The sequence below is a fragment of the Symphodus melops genome, assembly GCF_947650265.1.
Source record: "Symphodus melops genome assembly, chromosome: 16".
Taxonomy (NCBI): Eukaryota; Metazoa; Chordata; class Actinopteri; order Labriformes; family Labridae; genus Symphodus; species Symphodus melops.
This window is the reverse complement of record NC_136706.1, coordinates 18769559-18790188: the sequence shown is the minus strand read 5'-3', so window position 1 is coordinate 18790188 and position 20630 is coordinate 18769559. Positions and strand designations below refer to the sequence as shown.

General features: G+C 41.8%; 1 protein-coding gene across 2 annotated transcripts in view; it reads left to right on the top strand.

Moving 5' to 3' along the window:
• Window positions 1-13587: 13587 nt before the first annotated feature.
• Window positions 13588-20630, top strand: part of stom (stomatin) — a 9330-nt gene continuing 2287 nt past the window's right edge. The window contains exons 1-7 of one of the 2 annotated variants that reach the window (XM_079364020.1): window positions 13588-13753; window positions 14924-14947; window positions 15312-15421; window positions 15760-15832; window positions 17909-17991; window positions 18201-18404; window positions 20480-20614. In XM_079364020.1, coding sequence (XP_079220146.1) covers window positions 13699-13753; window positions 14924-14947; window positions 15312-15421; window positions 15760-15832; window positions 17909-17991; window positions 18201-18404; window positions 20480-20614 — 684 coding nt within the window. In that variant the 5' untranslated portion in view covers window positions 13588-13698. The remainder of the gene's footprint in view (window positions 13754-14923; window positions 14948-15311; window positions 15422-15759; window positions 15833-17908; window positions 17992-18200; window positions 18405-20479; window positions 20615-20630) is intronic. The other variant, XM_079364021.1, reaches the window with a different exon arrangement.

The following is a 20630-nucleotide window of genomic DNA, read 5'->3' as shown; positions in this document are numbered from 1 at the left end:
GTCAGCAGAGAAGTGAGCGGTTGGAGAGCCTCTCAGCTCTGCCTCTCAAGACTTGACCCCAAGTCTGGCATGTCCAGGAGGAGGTCAAAGGTGGGTTTGGGTCTTTGCCAGCTAAGCCAAGAGGGCACTGGCCATTTTGATGTCAAATGACGCCTTGATTCTCCATTTTCTGCACCCAAGCTTCCCTGGCCCTATTCTCTCCAAACCCAGCCTCCTTCCAAACACCCCCATCCTCATTTACATCAGGTCGTTTGTTATGACTTTATGATTATATATGGGGCTTTGTCTGGCTGTGCATGTACCTTCACCACTCCCAGCTGGTCCCCATTAATAACAGGGCCCCGGTTTAGACAGAGCTGGAGAGACGGAGGAGCTTGTTAGCGTCATAGCCAAGCGCAGAGGCTCAGCATGTGAGAATGGAAGGGCCGACAGGACAGGAGGGAGATGTACTGTACATACACACAAACAAACACACACACACACAGTCACCTGGAGTATCCTTTTACACTCCAGCCACAAATTTGAAGTACATGACATGATGTCCGGTATTTGTCCTAACAATTGCACAAAGCCATCATGGTGTATTTGTCTGAAACTCCATGTGTAAAGGTGTCAGTCTGCTGCTGTTTGTGTGTGTGTTTGTGGGCCATTGGGCATGTGTTGGGGTGAAAGCATAATGAGGCTAACTGGACGGAATGGGCCGCCATGCAGACAGGCTCCATTGTGGGTCCCAAACGGCGGCAGAAGCCCCTAAAATCTGCGTCCCTGATCTACGCTCCAGGAGTCGGTGGGGAATAAAGGCGTGGAAATAGGATTTATTTAGCACGCCTCATCAAAAGGGAATTAGCAGGGTTTGGGGAGGGAAGACGGGGCTCTGTTCAGAGCTAGGATGAATGGCAGGATCATCTCTGTAATCCCAGGCCCCCCTCCTCTCCTCGTGCACTGAAGAAAAAAAAAAGAGAATCACCCACATTAGCTCTCAAGGTGCCTCATGTAGCCTCATCCTGTACCTCAAACCGAAAAATCCTGAAAGGAAAATCAGTTTGTAAGATCTTGGAAGTTGATGTTAAAGCGTAGCACCTGGATCCTTTCTTCCTTTCTCGCGCCAATGTCTTTCTTTTAATTTTTCTTCCCCCTTCAAAACATGGCCGCGGAGCTGTCAGACTCGATGATAGCGAGGCTGACGGCAGAAAGCTGGCGCGCCAACAAGCAACAAACAACAAGCGAGCGTGTAAACTAAAGCAAACAAAGCCCCTCTCCACTCCTCCAAAGGCAGGATCCCTCCCACCTGCCACCCTGCGCCGCTGATGAAACATACAGTAACAGAGAACAACCATTAAATGGGCGAGCGGTAAAACTGACTTGTACATTGTGAGGGGGGCTTGTGCGGAACATCCCGCTCTCTGTCTCTCTCTCACACACACAAGCTTGTTCATTATCATCTCTGCTCATGTTTGTGTTTTTCCGACTCCTCAGCCCCAGACATGGCGGTTGGGTGCATTGTGGGGGATTTGTTACCTGAGAAAAGGTGACAGGCTAAAGGCTGCTTGACTGGCAAATCTGTCTCAATGAGGTATTAAACTCCAGTTCTGCTCAAGTTCCGGACAAATCTCATCCCCATTCCTCCCAGTATTTATATAATCAGAGTTGGTGGGGGTATCAATAATTGACAGGGGGCTCAATTTCCAGGAGTTAGGAAAAATAAGGTGTAACTATGCATTTTGAAAATGTCACAGGATAAAAAACACCAGCTGGAGTGTGCATTCCTGGTGAGCATTCCTGGCCAATCTCTTAATTTCTCTGTTTAAAAAAACTACCAAGTCACCGAGGCTTAAATGAGGCTAAAGTCCACACATTTAGACAAATGAAGTTTTAATTGTGGTAAAATATGCAACAGTATTAATCTACATTTTCTGTTCCCATGGGCTCATTCCGCTCCTTCTCGGCCCCCCCTCCTTTTCCTCTTCTTCGTCTCGGGAGCAGAGTGGATATAATGGGCTTGGCCAGAATAAGCAATGCTGCCGTGCCCGTATATATCTCAGTGCCTGGGTAATTCCAGCTCAGTTTATGTGTTCTCGAGGCTGCGTCGGGCCCCGGCAGACCCATAGCTCCTTTATGTAACACCCAGGAGAATCTGCCCCCTGCACAGGTACAGGCCGGGGAGAAACAAACACCATCAGTAACCTGTCTGCTGTACACAAGGCTGCTGGGCCAATCTTCAACCCCTCCTCCTCCTCCAATCCATCCGTCCCTTCTTCCCTCTTCTCCCGCTCTTTCTGCACCCTGCAACCTAATCATCGCCGGCCTCCATTCCCATGATTTATCGGCCCGTGCGCTGCTGAAAACCAATAGATCAGGCTTGCGGCGGGGGGGCCCGGGAGGCAGAGTGGGACAGGGGATGGTGGTAGGGGGCAGGATGAGAGGGGAGGGGACCTGGAGAAAAACCCACCTATGATGAAGTGCTCTATGATGCAGAGGAAAAAGCAACAGCAACATTAGAGCGCGCAGTTGGCGTCCTGTCGTCCCTCTGAGCACATTCCTCTTTCTTCCTTCATCTCTGTGCAGAGCTCTCCTGTGTCCTCCTCTGTGTCTCACTTAGTCTGCTCTGTTTTCTTTATTGAAAAGCATCTTCCCTTGTTAAAGCTCATCCCCGTTTCACCATAAGAACTGATATTCAACATTAGCACAGGGACTTTTGCAGTTATCTTGAACAAGTGTCCCATGCTCAATGATAACTGAAATAGAAGAGAGACAGGATGAACCTGTTATGGAGCCACAAAGGAAGCAGAAGGACATGGTTGGAAGGCAACTTTTTGCAAGGATGGCTAAAGAAGTCATTTAATGCCTGTCTTGACCCATAATAGTTTTTCATGACGGTTTTGAAGACTCTGTTCATTGACATGTCATGTCAGGCATTATCACAAGTAATAAACACTTTTGGGTCCAAAACCAAACCAAAATTTCAACCATTTTTCAGCTCAAGGCTTCAGAACAGCAGTCCACGAATCAGTGTGTGATGCAGCATTTCCTACATATACTTTTAATAAGCAGTCTTTAGATGTAACTTCTTGGCAGAGTTCTGAAAGGAAACCTTGGTTCCTTGCATGCATATGGTTATTAGGCTACTTGTACCAGCACAGTTGCTGATCCCATATCTGAACAAACTGGATATCATCCCACAGCTACAGGCTTGAGTCCCATAAAGAAATGGATCTGTTGAGGGCAAAATGTCTCTTTGAAGCAGGCTGTAAACACGTTTATTTGTGAGGTGAAAATTGGCATTTGAACATCGGTGTTAAAGAGGATTCCTTGCAAGTAATTGCAGTAGTTTGAAATTCCTGCTCATCTGTTTAATTCTGAAGTTTGCCACTTGCTAATAACTCGGAAGGCAAGAATGAAATGAGTGTTGAGAAATGAGAACATATTGCAGGCAGAACTTTCATTCAGATTTCTGATTCAAGACAATTATTTAAGCTTAATAGCTGTTGGACAGCCGGAGATAGGTTCAGTTCCCTTTATGGTCTCCTTTTGGACTGTTTTCCTGCATACAGTCAAAGTCTGCAGACACACGAGGGAACGTAAACACCTTGAAGACATTAGTATTCTCTTATGGGATTGGCCTCTTTCACAAACTGAAAAATCAATTTGGATCTCGTTGAAATCCTGCAGATAGTAGCTTGACTCTTTTGGACTGCATGCTTTGATTGCTCAGAACTGGTTTGGCGTTTCAAGGAAGTCTTTACAGAATAAGCCAGGTGTTTTTATGTGCTTTATGGAGATTTTTTATAAATTATTTTATCTTTTTTTTTTCTTGGCAGAGAGGAAAGGCCCAGTACAGAGAACAAGGTGATAACATATAATAAGGGGCCCTGGATGGACTCCGACTTCATGTTTCAGGATTTCGCTCTGATGCATGAGGTGCACACTCTACCAGGTGAGCTACCAGGGCGCCCCAGGCAGGTGGTTTAAATGATGGGGATGATCAGCGTATTTTGCAAGATAAAAAAGGGGCAAAAACATTACATTTCTCTCACTGCAGGTTGACTTCACTTTTACAGCACGCCTCTCTATCCGAAGGTTGACTCAATGAGGAATCTTGGCCTTGGAAAATGCTCAGAATCATGCAGGTATGACCAAACACTTGACCTTGTTGCCACCTGGCCTTTGCGTTCTTCAGAACACATGGTGTCAGTCCTCAGAGAGTACACTTCATTACAAACATAGATTGGATTATGTCTTCTCAAACAGACTGACCGTGTCCAATCACTGTAGAGCGGCTTTGAATCAAGAATATTCACCTTATGTCTGGACTGGTGGGTTTGTAAGGCTGACATACACACATACACGCACTCACACACGCACGGTGACTGGCCCTCCTGGGGACTGGTACATGGGGCTGACAGGGGAACAGAGGGGCATAAAAAGAACCGAGGGGGGAGTGAGAAAGAAAATGTCTTTTAAATGACATCCCCATTGTGAGCCTGAGCAGGACGATGGCACTTTGCAAAACTGCTAACAATGAGCACAGGAGAAATCCCTTATCCTACAGGGGCCCGGCAGCATGCTCGCCATTACCATAGTCATTTAAATACAGTAATCTCATTTTCTGCCTCAGCCGAGGGGGCATGCTAAATTTCCCAGTGTGAGGGGAGGAGGGAGGAGGGAGGGGTGAGCGTGGCGCCCAGAGCATGCAGGATTAGTGACTTCTCAATCTGTATGCATGTCTGAGTTTGCAGGTTTGTTTTGGTGGCACACTACAAAAAGGACCTGGATGAGCATTTTTTTCCCCGATATTGACTCCTGAAAGTCTAATCCCCATTGAGAAGATATTTAGCCTCATGTTTTGTAGTTTTTTGTTTGTTTTTTTTGTTGTCTTTAAAAAAAGATAATTGCTTTAATCTGAGAATTCAGGGACACAATGTCATCAGACCGATTGCAGAGAGGTCGCCGCATTTCTGAGGAAGACCTCATATAGGATAATTATGACCCTGTTGTGTTTTAGCAAACTAAATATCCTGCCTTAGATGAGTGTGAGTAAGAGACTAATGGGGATTTATCAGGTGTGTTCACTGTGACATCCAATAAGTGATTAATATAAAGTGGTTATATTGTATCTTTTTACCTAGCTTATCAGGATATTCACAATCAGAGGTTGTTGTCACATCTGTCAGTGGGATGGTCAGGATGTTATTAGAAATTGTGCTTATAAACTGGACTTATTCTTATAATGATGAACAGTTTCTAGTAGAAATGAACTGTGAAAGATAGACTTCCACATGTTCTTTGAGGTTCACAACCAACAGTGAAAAAACAAAAGATCTTCAGTGATATGAAGCAGAGACTTTTTCTTTCATCTGTTTCCAAAAAAGTCCAAACAATCAACTATTCTACTTGCAGACAGTTTGAAGACGTAGACGGGACAAATGAAAAGAATAGGAGCAGTAAAAGTCCAAAGAGGAGACAAAATCTGAAGACCCTGAGTCCTTCAAAGACCACAAGAGCAGTGATGGGTTTTCAGTCATCTGTGAATACACACATATCTGACGAGGAGGTTACGTTCTGGTTGACAGCTTTAAAGTTACATTTAGTAATTTAAAGTCACATTTTATCTGAATTCCCCACTCCAGATCCAATTTTTGCATTTCAAGTTAAGAGTCAAAATGTAAACGATGACAAGCTGACAAGACTTGGCCCAGATGTATCTGATGTCAGTTCTCCATAAATGTAGTTTGTTTAATTGAAATACGAAAACATCTCGCCCAAATCCTCCTCAATCAGCTGATAAGGTCAGAGATTGTCTAAATATCGTTACCTAATAAGTCCTGGGGATGTTCAAGAGGAAAACTGTTAAATGTAAATGTTCTGACATTTTCATTTTCATGTGACACTTTAAGTTTTTTATTTTAAAAAAAAACAGATGTTGGGTGAACGTACGATGATGGCAGACATTTTTTGCAGTGCAATATGCATGAACAAGATTGTATTTGGAAGGTGGCAATGGACAGACAGAGAGAGAGAGTGTGTGTGTGTGTGTGTGTGTGTGTGTGTGTCTGCATGTGTGGGCATTGGTTGTGGTTGTTGCAGAAGCTTTGGGGAATATCATATCAGATCGAAGAACAAAAGAGGAGCGAGGGAGAGAAAGCTGTTTCCACATAAGCTGTTTTCATTCTTCTCTGCTTCCGGTCCAGTGGAACAGTTGATGAAGTTTAAATGAAGCAGAATTAGGAGATCAAGCAGACACAGGAGCGAGTGCTGATGGTATCCGTGAGGCCCCCTATCCCCCCTCGCACCACCAAGGGAATCGAACTGGGGGACAGCTGACCTGGATGAAATCAAGAGAAAGAGAAACACAGAGGGAGGGGAAAAAAAAGAGTGAAAGCGAGAAGGAGGAGGGGAGGGGGCTGAGACAGATAAGGGGATGAAGTATCTCCTAAATGTGATAATCTCCAATCACCTCTAACATCAATTCTGCCAAGGCCCGGGTTAATGAGCTCATAGCCGATCAAGCGTTATGCACTGCCGCCCCACCTACCCCCCCTTAACTCCCCCCTTCTCTCTCCCTTGCATCTCTCTCATCATCACTGTTGTTCTTTTGATTTAATCCCTCTTACTTCAGCTGATTTGAGCAAGAGGAGAGAGAGGGATGGAGAAGAGGGAAAAGCCTATTACCCAAGCTCCTCTGCTCTCAACTATCTAAATGCTAACGATGTGAGGGGGCGAGAGAGAGGAGGGGAGGAAGAAAATGATGATGGGAGGAAGACACCGAGGGGAAATGGGAAAGGGAGCGCGAGCGTGTTGGCAGGAGAGGACACGATGCAGCAGAGGGGGGCTAATCTGTTGCTGCTCGGGTTCTCGGGGAGCAGTTTGGTTATTTTGAAAGCAGGTTAGCTGAGGAGAAAGCTCTGTCCTCCTGCTCGCTGACCCTCCGTCCCCGGAGGTCAACACACCTGATCTTGGCTCTTTACTTCCACTTGGGCAGTTTAGACACACCAGCATCCCTAGCTTTTTCTGTGCCCATTTTTCTATGCTTTCACTTTCCTATTGATTAAAACAGAAGATGAGTGCATCTGCCTGCTGCAGAGAATCACATGTGGTGGACGAGATTCTCTTTGGCTGGTGTATTTGGTCGGAAAACACTGGGGTAAAAGCTGAGGGTCACCTTGAACTGAGAGTAATGTGTGTTTCGATCGCGTTCTCTGCATCCAGGGACCTGGAAGCATTCGCAGATACTTTGGTTATGAGTTTCTCACTCTGCCTGCTGAACAATTGTTTTCTTAGTTAGGCTTCTTGATACAGTACCCAGAGGCCCTAAAAACAACTGAGTAAATATTTGGCAATTGCTCGCGCTGAAATGATGATTATGAGCCAAGTTTTGGCACCAGCGTGTGCGCCACCACAATTCAAACCCACCAAGCTTTAATTGGACTACAAATTCTCCAAAGAGCACACACACAATCTACTGTTTGCCTTGTTTAATTTCGCTTTTTGTGAACTTTGCAATTACGCAGCGGTAGGTAGCGTGGCACCTGTGTGTCACAAATTAATTGCCTTGCAAGTTCACAAGGCGGCTCGGCTAATTTACATGGCGATATGAGGGAGGGAAACACGGGCGCAGCGTGCCACTCTTTCAACTGTAACAATCATTTTGATTTGTTTTCACTGCCTGGCACTCAACATTTCAATTCATCTCAAATACACAAGAACAATGGGAGGACTTTGCTCGAAACACGCGCTCATGCTCGGCTCCTTCACGTCTGTCTGAGAAGCACAGTCACTTATTCTGTGAATAACAAGTCTACCCATCAGATTCTCTTCTTTCAAGAATCCCATTTGATTTCATATTGGCCAATGAAACTGTGCAGGGTGAGAGGCAAGTGAACAATCAATCTTTGTAATGTGATCCACGGATTGAGCGCAGTGAGTAAATGTTTGCTCAGGCAGCCATCCAAGCCTGCAGTCAAACGAATTCTGCAGAAAAGGAATCTATCCAGGGCAGGCCTCTCTCTTTATCCCTCGCCTGCCCGACAGCAGCAGGGTATCAAGCACATTATATTCCAGCGCTCTGTGCATTTTTCATATAGGCTCGCCTTTTATGTTTTATGTACGCCAGCTCAGGGGAGAACAGCTGTGTGGGCGCCGCATCCTCTGCAAGTTTAGAGGGAGAGAGAGAACTCATTTCAGTGGGAGAAGTGGAGCAGAATGCCAAACGCAGCGAGCGCGGTACCTGCGAACAAACAGGAGCTGCAGACCAAGGCCTGCCTCTGCTATTACATTACCATAATACACGGAAACAACACCTCGCATGCTGTTGCTGCAGTAATTTGAAAACAGATTGACAGGATTTACAAGTTCTCAGCTTATCTTTGCTCTGACCTCTGTGACCTCAATCTTCACTGTCAACTTTTGGAGTAAAATCAGACGTTGGAGGCTTATTCACAGTTGTTGCAGACTTTTCCAGGATAATCTGGTATTATATATAATAATGGAAATTGATTTTTTTCTTTCCTTATATTGTATTTCTGTTGGAACTGAATACACACCAAAACACAAAAGAATAAAATATATAGTGTGATTTTATAATTGACCCTGCTTGCTCCTTCATCTAGAGTCGATAAATCCCTCAGGCCTGTTCTGCATGTGACTGTCTCAGCCTGTTGGGATTATACACTGCTGTCGAAGAGACAAGGCTGCATTGGGAATTAGTTTAGGCTGTATATACAAAGTTATATTTCTTTGCAAGATTCTAATGCAGATGGAAGTTTCAGTATAAGAAACACAAAATATGAAACGTAAGCACAAACTTAATGTCTAGCTATAAAAGAAGGGTTAAACTAAAATGTGAAAGTGTTGATGCAGTTTGATCTTTGCCTTGGTTTTTGTTGATGCAGTTTGAAGGGATTTGGTTCAGGCTTTGGTTTTTTTAAAGGTTTAAAATCTACAAAGTTAAGTACAGAAAATGAGCTCCTTCAGGGAGTAAGATTTACAAAAAGGAATCAGCTTAAAAAAATCTGTATTAAGATATTTTCATTACATTTTCGTACATTTCACAAGTTAAAATTTAGGATGTAGAGGGATTCAGGAAAAATACAGAACTTAATGAATAACCGGAAATGTTGTAATGGATATTTTTTGTTATTGGTCTTATCTTTCCAGCCAGAGGCATTAATTTCAAAGCACACTGGTACTTTATTCATTTAAACATTTATTATAAGACTGTAACCAGTCAATTCATGTATTTCAAATATGATGTAAATTGACCACAAATAAACTACTGCAATTTAATTCCTAGCTCTTCTCTAGGTGGATAAACATGACTTAGACTGTTGCATGTCTTTTTTAAGTATCTTTCACTTCACACTGGTCAAACCATGTAGTGGAAATCTAATATAACCTCAGAGTCACTTCTTCTAGACTCGCCTCCTCTGCTGGAGACAGAAGGTGAAATCCTTTAGTGTAGAGGTGCACACTGCCACCCAGTGTTGCAGACTGTGAGGCAGGAAGAGACATTTACTCAAGTTTGTCCATTTCTATAACTATCACCTCACATCCTCCCTTCAACAACTCTGATGATCCTGTCTGATGTCCAGAGGGGGAAAAAACCTGATTGATGTTAAGAATTATCAAACAGACTTACGGTAACATTTAAAGATTTCTGGAAAAAAAAATTTTTTCTCTGATTAGAGATTTTGTCTTCTTTTTAAATAGCCTGAAAAAGAGACTATCAAGATATTCATCTTTAGGTGCCATTTAATTTTAGAGAAGTAGGTCTTTGTAATCATATTGCTCTCACATTGATCAATCACTGCTGTTAACAAGCAGAACAATGAAAACATCTAAATTCTTTCCCATGACACATATGTTCCCAGTCTTCGATGAAGACAGAGGCCAGTATTGGTTAAGAGTCAACACCTGATCAGAAGTATTGTGTACATGTTGTCTGGTACATGAATCATAGTTTCTCATCACCTTCTTTTTCTTTTGATGTCATTGTAAATCTAACCTAAGGCATCTTTATTTCATTTGTTATTTTTTTCTTCCAATATGAAAAAAAAAACAAAAAACTTTTGCCTTGTCACAGTTTAACGATTAACAAGTTGTGTTTTGCCCCCAGGTAAAAACATGTAAGTCCATTAAATTATTTATGTTCATATGTTCAAAGGCAGTCTAGCTAAAACAAGGAAAGACCTGCACAAAAACAGCTGTAAGATCAGAGGGGCAGTTTAGCGGTCATTAAGGTCACACAGACCAATTCATTTATTATTATTATTATTATTATTATTATTATTATTATTATTATTATTATTATTATTATTATATATCTGATACCACTCTATGTACAGCTTAATGTAACTACTGCAACAACTCTCTACCTCATGTAAACTGACCCATTGGATACATAATTACATATTTTATTACCAGGTTTATCTCAGCATTGTTGCACTGTTGTCTATTTAATCTTATCTAGTTCTGTTTTGGTCATTTGTTATTTTGTGTTCATTGTTCATATTTAATGTTTTACTTTTTGTACATGGAGAGCACAGTTCACTAAAGTCAAAGGTGTGTGTGATTATACCTGGCCAATGAAGCTGATTGACCTTTCACAAAGTAACTCCAATGTTTCTACCGTTTGTGCTCATTCTTATTTAAGCCGACTAATTTTTTATTTTTTTTAATTTCAAATGTCCAATAAAATAAAAGTTGGCTGACAGAAGTCATGTTTTAAAAATCACTCAGTAAAACATCTGAGGTGATGCAAATCCGACTTCCTCATCTGCCACCGTCAACAGGTGCCCAACCTGCCCATCAATATAAACTTCATAGTTTAGAGCATGTGTCACACATGCCAAATGTCTCCTGTGAAGCGTGATGGATTCAGACATAGCCTTCTGACAGTTAGTTAAGATTCCTTTTGGCATATTTTGACAAACTTTAAAGTGTCCCTGCTTCATGTGAGGTCTTTATTGAGTTACACTTTTGAAGCCTTTATATATAAAAAATGACTTATTTCATGTTTAGTTGAGTAAAGGCAAAGCCGACTGTTGATGCTTGAACTCCTACACACTTGACTTTACTCATGATGACTGTTGTTGCCAGTTGTTCATTGCTCTAAAAGCAGGGCGCTCAATGGAACCACCTCAGTGACCCCCAGTGGTCACTTACACAAACACTCATCCATTGTGTTTGCAGTCTACATTCAATTTAACTCAGAAAGTAGACAGTTTTTATTCCAGCATCTTTGATGTGTCTTTTGTCGACTTTTACCTGAAGTCAAACACAAACCAAGTAAATCATAGAATTTACTTCTGTATAGAATGGGAATGAAGTTATTTTTAACAAACACTCTTCCATATTCTTCTGCATGTAGACATAAAGCACTATGATGACTCTTCAGCACTGATTTTAATGCTTTGTAGCATGATACTTTTAACTAGCTTGTGTAAGCCCTATCTGTACATGTTCACTGATCTAAGTGTGCAGCAAAGACGATTTGGCTCCCGATTGATTCTTTTTTCAACTCAGTCCCCATCAGCATGAAGCTAAACCTCCATTATTGGCCAAGAAAAGAAGAGGGTATGAAAAAGTGGAAAGGCAGAGCCTGAAGAGAGATAGTTAGGGATGGGCTGCGATAACGAGGATGGCAAAGTACCCTGTAGGATTAGCAAAAAGGGTGGATAATAGGGTGCAAGTGTGACCGCAGATATAGTAGCCTATCAAGTGAGAGTGAAAAATGGACCAAGGATTGAAAATGAGCGAATCATCTGCTGTAACTTATCCTCTCTGTTCACCAGAGACCGAAGACACTTTGGTGCATAGAAGCAGAAAGAGCAAACTCCAGGTAGCCGCTGGGAAATGAGAGAACATTTCTCCACACTTGAGAGGGTCCACGCTGTACCTAACTGGCCACCAGTCCTGTACACTGGTCCCAGCTTGGTGCTTTGTCAATTTGCTGTGACTAATCCAGGAGGGGTCTCGCGTCTTCTCTCACCCTAATTAAAAGAGGATTAGTTGGGATGGAGTTCTGGGCCACTCCAACATGCATAGCCACCGTGCCCTTGATTTCCTGGGATAATCACACTTACTGGAATTGCCTGGATTTTCTGCTCAGGCCACCACCCGAACTGAACACAGGGGTTTGTCACTGAATAGTTAGACATAATAAAGATAGGTTTAGAAATAAAAGAACTGAAAAAATCCCCAGCTTGTTTCCAGTGATCTATACACTCAACGAGTGATTCATTAATAGCACACTTCAGAACAGAAATGTGCTCTTATTTATTCCCAATCAGTTTTTTATCTATGGGCTATTTGTTCATGGGCTGAATGAACTTCTAACTTTGAACTTCTTGTTCAAAATATAAAGTAACCCAGTCACATAACTAGAGAATCTATAAGCCAGCAAGCCTGATACTCATCACATGAAAAGGGTGTGACTGCTGTGTTTAAGGGTAAATGTTTGCCCAGCACCATGACTTTTAGGCAGCCTTACGATGACCCGTTTTCTAGACTACCAAATACTGAAACCAATGGTCTCTATAGACGAGATGCATTTTCATTTAAATACCTCTTACAGTCGTCATCTTTCTTCGTCATTTTATGATTTCAATAATAAAAACCAAAACATTTTAACTGGCTTATAAAAATAGCACCATATCCTGACGTAATGTATTTTTCTTCATCAGAACAGTAATTAAACAATACATTAAATTTAAATCACAGGTATCAAGGTTTCAATTTGATCATAGTAGCAACACACATTGAAATGTTTTGAAACTACCCACACAAGTTGTCATGCCCATGGTCACTGCTAACTACATAACTAAGTTACAGATTGTGTAAGACTAAACACTGTGTGTACATTTTGCTACCTCCTATGGTTTAAACGGCTGAAAGATAGGTAGGGATTTTAAAAGCTGCTTCTAACTTATCCTGCACTGTGAACTATAAATAACCTGCTAAGATTAGCTTGTTTAAAGTGATGGATAGTTTAGATACCAGCTGCCACAGAGAAGGCAGTTATATTCCCTCTGCACTGCTGGTATCTGGGGTAGTCTTTAAAAACCTCTGAGGCACTGACCTCAGCCAAACACATCGCAGGTGTCTTCAGTGTGTGCAGTCTGCAGCATAGAAAATGCAGCTTACTTTGACTCACAGTTTACATCAGTTACTTTTTTAAGTTTAGTCATTTCTCTTATAAAACATCTTGATATTCTTGCTTCAGTTAATAACTATCTTGTTTGGTGATTTTCTTCTCTCTATTTTTGCAGTATATGCAGCAGTATTGTGGTACTGTATTGTACAGTATATCATGGGGACACCTTGTATAAAGGTGTTAAAGGAAGAGAAGAATGTTTCATAATAAGTAATTTAGCTTGTAGCAGTTGTTGGCCAGAAGTGGTGATGTTTTGCACATTCTTTATGTGCAGATTGTAAAACTGAGTTTTCATCACACAAGTTCAGAGTGCAGACAATTGCAATAACATGCTAGACATGTTTGAACAACATCTGCTGCTCTCGTAAAGGAACAATTTCCAATTGCAAATTGCCTTCTAGCTTCGCCCTCTTCTCTGGGTCACATAACCTACAAGTCAAAATGTAGGGTAAACCACGCCCACCGACAGAGGCGCTGGACACTCCAGTAAACGCAGGGCGACAATTATTCTCTCTCTCCACAGTGAGAGATAATATCCTCATCTAATCATGGACAATGAACAAGTTGCAATGAAGGAATCCAGAAGACGTGAACGTCAAGCAGGTATGGTATTGTTTCTTAATACGTGTGCTCGGCTTTTACAGGCAACTACAAACCAAGAGAATTAGAAACGACGTTCATCCTACGTAAGCGAAGCGAGATAGTGAATATACATTTTCCGTTTCTTTTAACGTCACTAAACGTCAGTCTTTATATTTTTCGATGAGTGGAAACCTAATATTTACAGTCTATGATGCAAGCAGTAAACGTAGCAGGGAAAGAAACATTAGCTCATGGTAGCATCCTAACCCTGATGGCGGACGTAAAAGAGCACGCTTCGCTCACAAACACAGACTGCTCACGAGCTGACGTTTATCAGCGTCCAGCGTGACGTAAACATAAACACTGTGTGTACTGACCAAACTAAACAACAAGCAGTCAACATGTTAACATTCAAACAAATGCTGTTATCATTGCTGGCCCTGAGATTGTGGTAAACACCAACCTTATTAATAATCTTACTAGACTTAATCTGGGAAATGTTAATATTCTTTGTTTATTAAATGTCGAAAACATCTATATGTGCCCATGTGGGCCTACAGTAATCATTAGATTATTGATTATGGTAGTAGGAATGCTCCAGACCAGCTTCTCTAATTTCTACTTTAGTTTAAAGGTGCTCTTTGGAGAAATGTGAAAGTTTACAGATTGGGTGGTATATTCATAACTATACACAAAGTGTCCTCAGAGACAAATGTGATCTCCGTAACACTGATTGAAGTTAAAATACTGTAATGTAAGATGTTTGGTGGTTGACCGCAACAGTCAAACATAACTCTCCTGATCGCTTTTTAACTCCAAACAGTATTCAGGGACCCAAGTTTGTCCTTTGAATGAAGTCTGTGTGTGTTTAGTCCAGAAAACCTAGCATTGTATTATTTCACTTCTCCAAGTTTCAAATTTTACTACAAAATCTACATAATGCCCCTTTAATATTCTGTTCATTAAATGTTAAAACAGGCTGTTTTTGTCCGTGTGGTCCCATAGCATCATGAAATTATTGTTTATAATGGTAAAGAAATGAGCAATACTCCAGGCCAGCTTCTCTGACTGCTACCTTAGTTTGACTTAACAATAGTTAATCATCTACTTAAGAATTTCCTTCAATATTAAGTTACTGAAAATTCACTGCCAGTAGTAAAGTTACGTTTTGACTTCTAACTCTGTCTATAGGTCCAAGCCTTCTTGATACTGAAGGTACGATCTCCTTCATGAAAAGGTTGCATGATATTTATCTAATCTGACTAAAGTGAACACTGCCAGCGCATGGCAGTGGATGTGGCTGCGGGTGTTTTACAAGAGCTGTGTGTGTGTGGGTGGCAGGTAGGCATAGGTGACATTAAAATGGACTAACCTGTTTCGGTTTTCGTATGACATCAGCTCAGTTGTTTGAATTTCAAAAGTAGCTGTTTTGGTTGAAAAAAGTTAATGCATGTCTGAACGGGGCTTGCTTAGGATCTTCTCTTTAAAATGTTTAAAATCTCATGTGTGTATCACATTTCTTCACCACAAATGAATCTCTAGATGTATGTAAGTGGATGTTTTTCTCTTCTCTCCCCAGCTTTGGAGGAAGCAGACACTGGTATTGGGCTTTGTGGCTGGCTGTTGGTCGTGCTCTCTGTTCTCTTCGCTATTGCCACATTGCCAATCTCGATTTGGATGTGCATTAAGGTCAGGTAGTAAATAGAGACAGCCTTTACTTGTCATGGTACGGACAGAGCAGGCTGGTAAAGTAAAATGTGAAATACTGCTGATGTCCTTCTCCATCTATTTAGTGTTTTGGCAGCGCTTTTTTACTGCCGTCTCATCCTCTGTGAAAGGATTTGTACATTTATCTAACAGCCTTTAGAAGCCATTGAAACCGGTTTCATTTACTTAATTTAAAGGCCTCATCATGAGCAGGTCAATTTACATACAACTATTTCAATACTGCATCTGTACACGGTTGAACCAAGAGAAAGGAAAGGACTCCTATGCAAGACATTTATGTTTTTTTTATGTGTGCACAGATTGTGAAGGAGTATGAGCGAGCCATTATATTTCGCCTGGGGCGCATCGTGCGAGGAGGAGCCAAAGGTCCAGGTGAGACCACGAGCATGTTTTTTTTTAAACAATATATTTGTTGTCTCAATTTTTATTTATAAGTCTGATTTTAGCAACTGTGTATCTCAACAAACCACGCCCCAATCTGGTTCAGAGCTTTTGAGATTCCACCATTTCCTCAGCCTTTTGTTTCATTACACTCTACATCTAGTTCTTAAGGCAGGTTGCAGACAGGAACTTTTCCAGGGCAACTAATCTAGGCACCTTTGAAGGGACCAGGGTGTTACCTTAGCACCTGAGACTTTAAAATGCCTCTGTTCAGTGCTAAGATCTCCCCTCTGATTCAAAACCTCCACTTTTATTTTCTTTGTAACAAAGAGCGGAACTGATTGACTCCCACAACCGGTGGGCTTACTGGCTGCAGGAAACCACAATAAAAGAATGACTGACATACTTTTGTTATAGCAAGTTGCGTGCATAGCACACATGAAGCTAAAGGGTGTGAAAGGTGTGGGCTTTTTGTTTGGCCACCATTTAGCTTGAGAGAGATTTCAGTTGTCAACAGTTGGACCATATTCAAAGTGGGCGTGTCGTATTGGGTCTGTTTTTTTCCACACTAACATCCTGGTCATGATCACGTTCTTGCAGATTCCTGTTTGTGGTTTGAGAAAACTCTTGTCCTGATTGTGAGAAACCGGAGTGCACTGCTACCTGCACTGTTTTATTCTAGTCCAAGTGTGCTGGTGAGAACACAGCTGCAGGCAAACGGCAGAAGCCTGCGTGCTGTGATGATTATCTATGTGGGCTCAGAGAACTTTCCCATGCAGCCCTTCCCGTCTGTGGTAAAATAAAAAAACTAAAAATATGAAGGCCTAACAATAACAAGAAGAGAATGCCCCACCTCAAAGTTAATCAGAGATAATCACGAGTGCACGCTGGCTCGCTGAGGCTCCGTTTACGAGGGTCCACAGAGCCATATGTCTGGCCACCCGTCTGCATATCTCTCTGTTCTATGTCTGAGTGCCTTCATCATTCTCTTCTTAGTGATGTGTCATGTGTGTCATGTGGCATTGTATTTGTGTAGGTAAAAAAAAAAAAGGACTCCCAGGAGCAAAAATTAGCATACATCTCATAACTCACTGTCTCTATCTTTGATTTCTTGTTTAACTGGATCTAAAAAAAAAACAGTCGGTGTCCTCTCAAAATGGTGAAATGTGACTCCATGGAGTGTCAGGGGACTCCTGTTTATGACAGAGCGGGGTAATAATAGCTCTCTGCCAGCACACTCCTCATTCCTGAGAGAAAGGAGGAGCCAGTGCCAAAGTTGAATTCAGCATTTGGTTTCCCGTAATGCCCCTTACCCTCACGCTCGCAGCCTGGCTCCGACTCCAGCTCTAACATCTGTTATATAATAGTGCTCGAGAACGTTTCTCAGTGTATTTAGTCAGAAAGGGGCTTGTGGGAATAGTTTATTTTAAAATGATTGTGTTTATGAAACATTTCCCATCTGTAAACTTTTCTTCTGCCATCAAAAAAAGCTTTTTATCGATGAACAGAGATTTTTTTTTTTTTCTTAGCAGTGGAATTTTCCACTGCACCATATGATGGTTTACTGTGTCTGTGAGAGCAACCAAGGCCTCTCTTCTTGTCTAACAGGAAATATGATTGTTGCTGGAAATGTCAGGGTAGAAACGGAGTGAGGAGACTGCTGTTGTCTTAATTTCTCCTCCTGAACAGATGGCTGTGATCTCACCGTTTAAACACACAATCCTGACAGGAAATGCAGCCCACTCGTCTCTAAATGGTGTGGCAGCATTAATGTTTGCTAAATGATTGCACACCTAGCACATGTCTGTTTCACTCACGCACAGGCCTAGTATTGTTTAATGCACTAATCATTGCGACTTGAAACAGGATTATGAAAGCTGCAAATATCCGCAGCTTTGCCTCGCTGTCAGCACAGCTGCAGTCTTATAAAGAGAGCTTGACTTGGCCCCGTGCCCGACTTTCATTCATCCCGGTGTTTTCAAACATTTGTGTAGAAGCTTCCTCATTATTGTGTTTACAGCAGCTTTAGTCTTTGTTCAAACTATTTGCATTCTTGTGATTCCGCAGGGCTGTTCTTCATCTTGCCGTGCACTGACAGCTTTATTAACGTGGACATGCGCACCATCACCTTCGACATCCCACCGCAAGAGGTATGACACGCACACTTCCAATTACATAAAACAAACGCCTTGTCACGTTCACAGGAATTCAAAGGACATCAAAATAATTGTGCAGATTCCTGACGCAGCCAACCGCTAATGTACGAGCAATAAAAAAATCCTTTGAAAATGTTTCCCTTTCTGCTCCACTGAACTATTCCAACCTTTTATTTCCTGTCTCATCCCTATCTCGCTCTCAGGTTTTGACCAAAGACTCTGTGACAGTGAGTGTTGACGGTGTGGTGTACTACCGGGTCCAGAATGCCACCCTGGCTGTGGCTAACATCACGAATGCAGATGCTGCTACCCGACTGTTGGCCCAGACGACCCTGAGGAACGTCCTGGGCACAAAGAACCTGGCAGAGATCCTGTCTGACCGCGAGGAAATCGCACACAGTATGCAGGTAGAGTACAGTTTATGTCTTATATCCTCACTGCTGGACTGGAACATGCTGACGGAAATAAACCTCCCTGGGTTACTTATCTGTAAAGAGCTCCCTTCATGTGGAATCAAAATAAGGTTTACTTCCCGGTGTGCTGACACATACAAACGTTCTCTCTGGGTTTCTGGTGCAACATAACAAAGAACATAGAAGTGGTCCATAAAAGTGGAAAACTACTAAACCGCAACATTCTCACCCTGTGGTTTAAATCAGATACAATAAAGAGTACAAAGTAAAATAACAGGTCTATACAATGTGCTGCACGAGAAGTTGGAAAACTGCAGGATGATTTGTCATACACATACCTGTCTTTCAGTAAAGAATTAAAGACAGTGGCAGTACAACAGACATTTAAATCCCTTCAGTCTGAGGAGCAAATCTTTCATTCTGAATACAGTGAAGAGTTGTTGTCTGCTGTCTGCCGTATCAGGTTTTATAAGTTTAAGGTTGTCAACTTTGGAAAAGATAAGTCAGCCAGATTTTTAAAGCATCCAAAAGAAGAGGTCTAAAGCTACCCTCCAAACAAAGTGAACATGTAAAACCTCAGTTGAGATGCTGAGTCTATGAGAAACGCTGGGCCTCTGATATACCTCACTGTCAGTGTAAATGAAACATACAGAGCTGCAGTGTAAATGTATACACTGGGACACCAATATTACACTGCTGGGGGGTTCAATGTGACAAACACAACACCTCTGCAGCTGTACAGCAGACTGTCAGTGTTTGTTAATGTGTTCACGTTGTGTAAGGTCTGTGATTATTAAAACAAGAGAAGGATATGAATATGTGACATTTCAAGGCCAGTTCCAAACATTTCACAGAAACAGAAACCTAACAACAACAACAACAACAAAAAATTATAATTATGTCAGTCAAAAGAAATGTAGTCAATATTCCAAAGCTCCAATCACACAGACGTGAGTGGAAGAGGAAACAGAATGGAGGATTACAGTGCCACCTTGCCTGCTTAGAGCCAGGTTTGCCTGGACTCAAACTGAAACGAACAAACTGCAGATAAAATGTGTACAATCTGTATATTTAGGAAACCTTAGGTAATGTTGTGTTAGATGTAGAGCACAGCTGCTAGATCTCATTTTATGATCGTGTATTAATTCATTCATTGGATTTCTACTTCCTGTGTATGCTGAGCTTCTGTCAATGATGACAAATATTTTCCACGTGCTTGGACATTTTTTATACACTATAAAAAAGACAGTTTTTCCTGAACTTAAAGAGTTCAGCACCTCAATGAAGAACCTGTTTTTCTTTCCTTGTTTTATGCGGGTCATTCAAAAAGGCAAATTGTGCATTACTGCCATCATCTGGCCTGGAGGGGGATTGAACTTCACTGGGCATTTAAACAGCAGCATGTGTTGTATGTACAGAGGTAGTCTCTAAGTATCACTGTATGAATTAGTCGTCTATCTTTCTGTAGCCTCCTTTATTCTACTTTAGTCTAATTGTTGAGAGAGAGAATAAACCCATGTTGACAGTGAGGCCTCTAAATGTACCAAAAACAAAAGTACCTCAGCTGGACAGAATGAAGAGATGAACGTGTTCCTGTCATGTAGCTGTTGATCTGGAAACATCTTTCATGATGCTGAGAAGCTGAAAAAGAACTTGTAGTTCTCTGCTTGCTCATCACTCAGTGCTTGTTGTCCACAACATTTTTGTTGTGAAAATGTAGAAACAAAAAGATAAACGTGGCATGTTGGTGTTTTAGGATTAAATGTTATTGTGTGGTCTTTCTTTAAATGCATCCTGACATTGTATCAGTCGTTTCACCTGAAGACTAAGTGTGCTTTGTACTGTATTTCACTAGAGAATCACACTGTTGAGCGCCATCTGCAGGACAAGATAGAAAATGCAAGGCATTGTATATAGAAAAAATGCAGTAATGCAGTACTTATCATCATGAATGATGTTTTTACTTTGCACAAAATGATTTATTATGATAGAGCCTCTGTAGGATGTCCTTTGAAAACTCATAGTAAACCCTTTTAAAGTGTGTAACTCTTGCCTCTCTGTCTCCTCAGTCCACTCTTGATGATGCTACCGATGACTGGGGGATCAAGGTGGAGCGAGTGGAGATCAAAGACGTCAAGCTGCCCCTGCAGCTTCAGAGAGCCATGGCTGCTGAGGCTGAGGCAAGCCGCGAGGCCAGAGCCAAGGTAAGATCCACTCAGA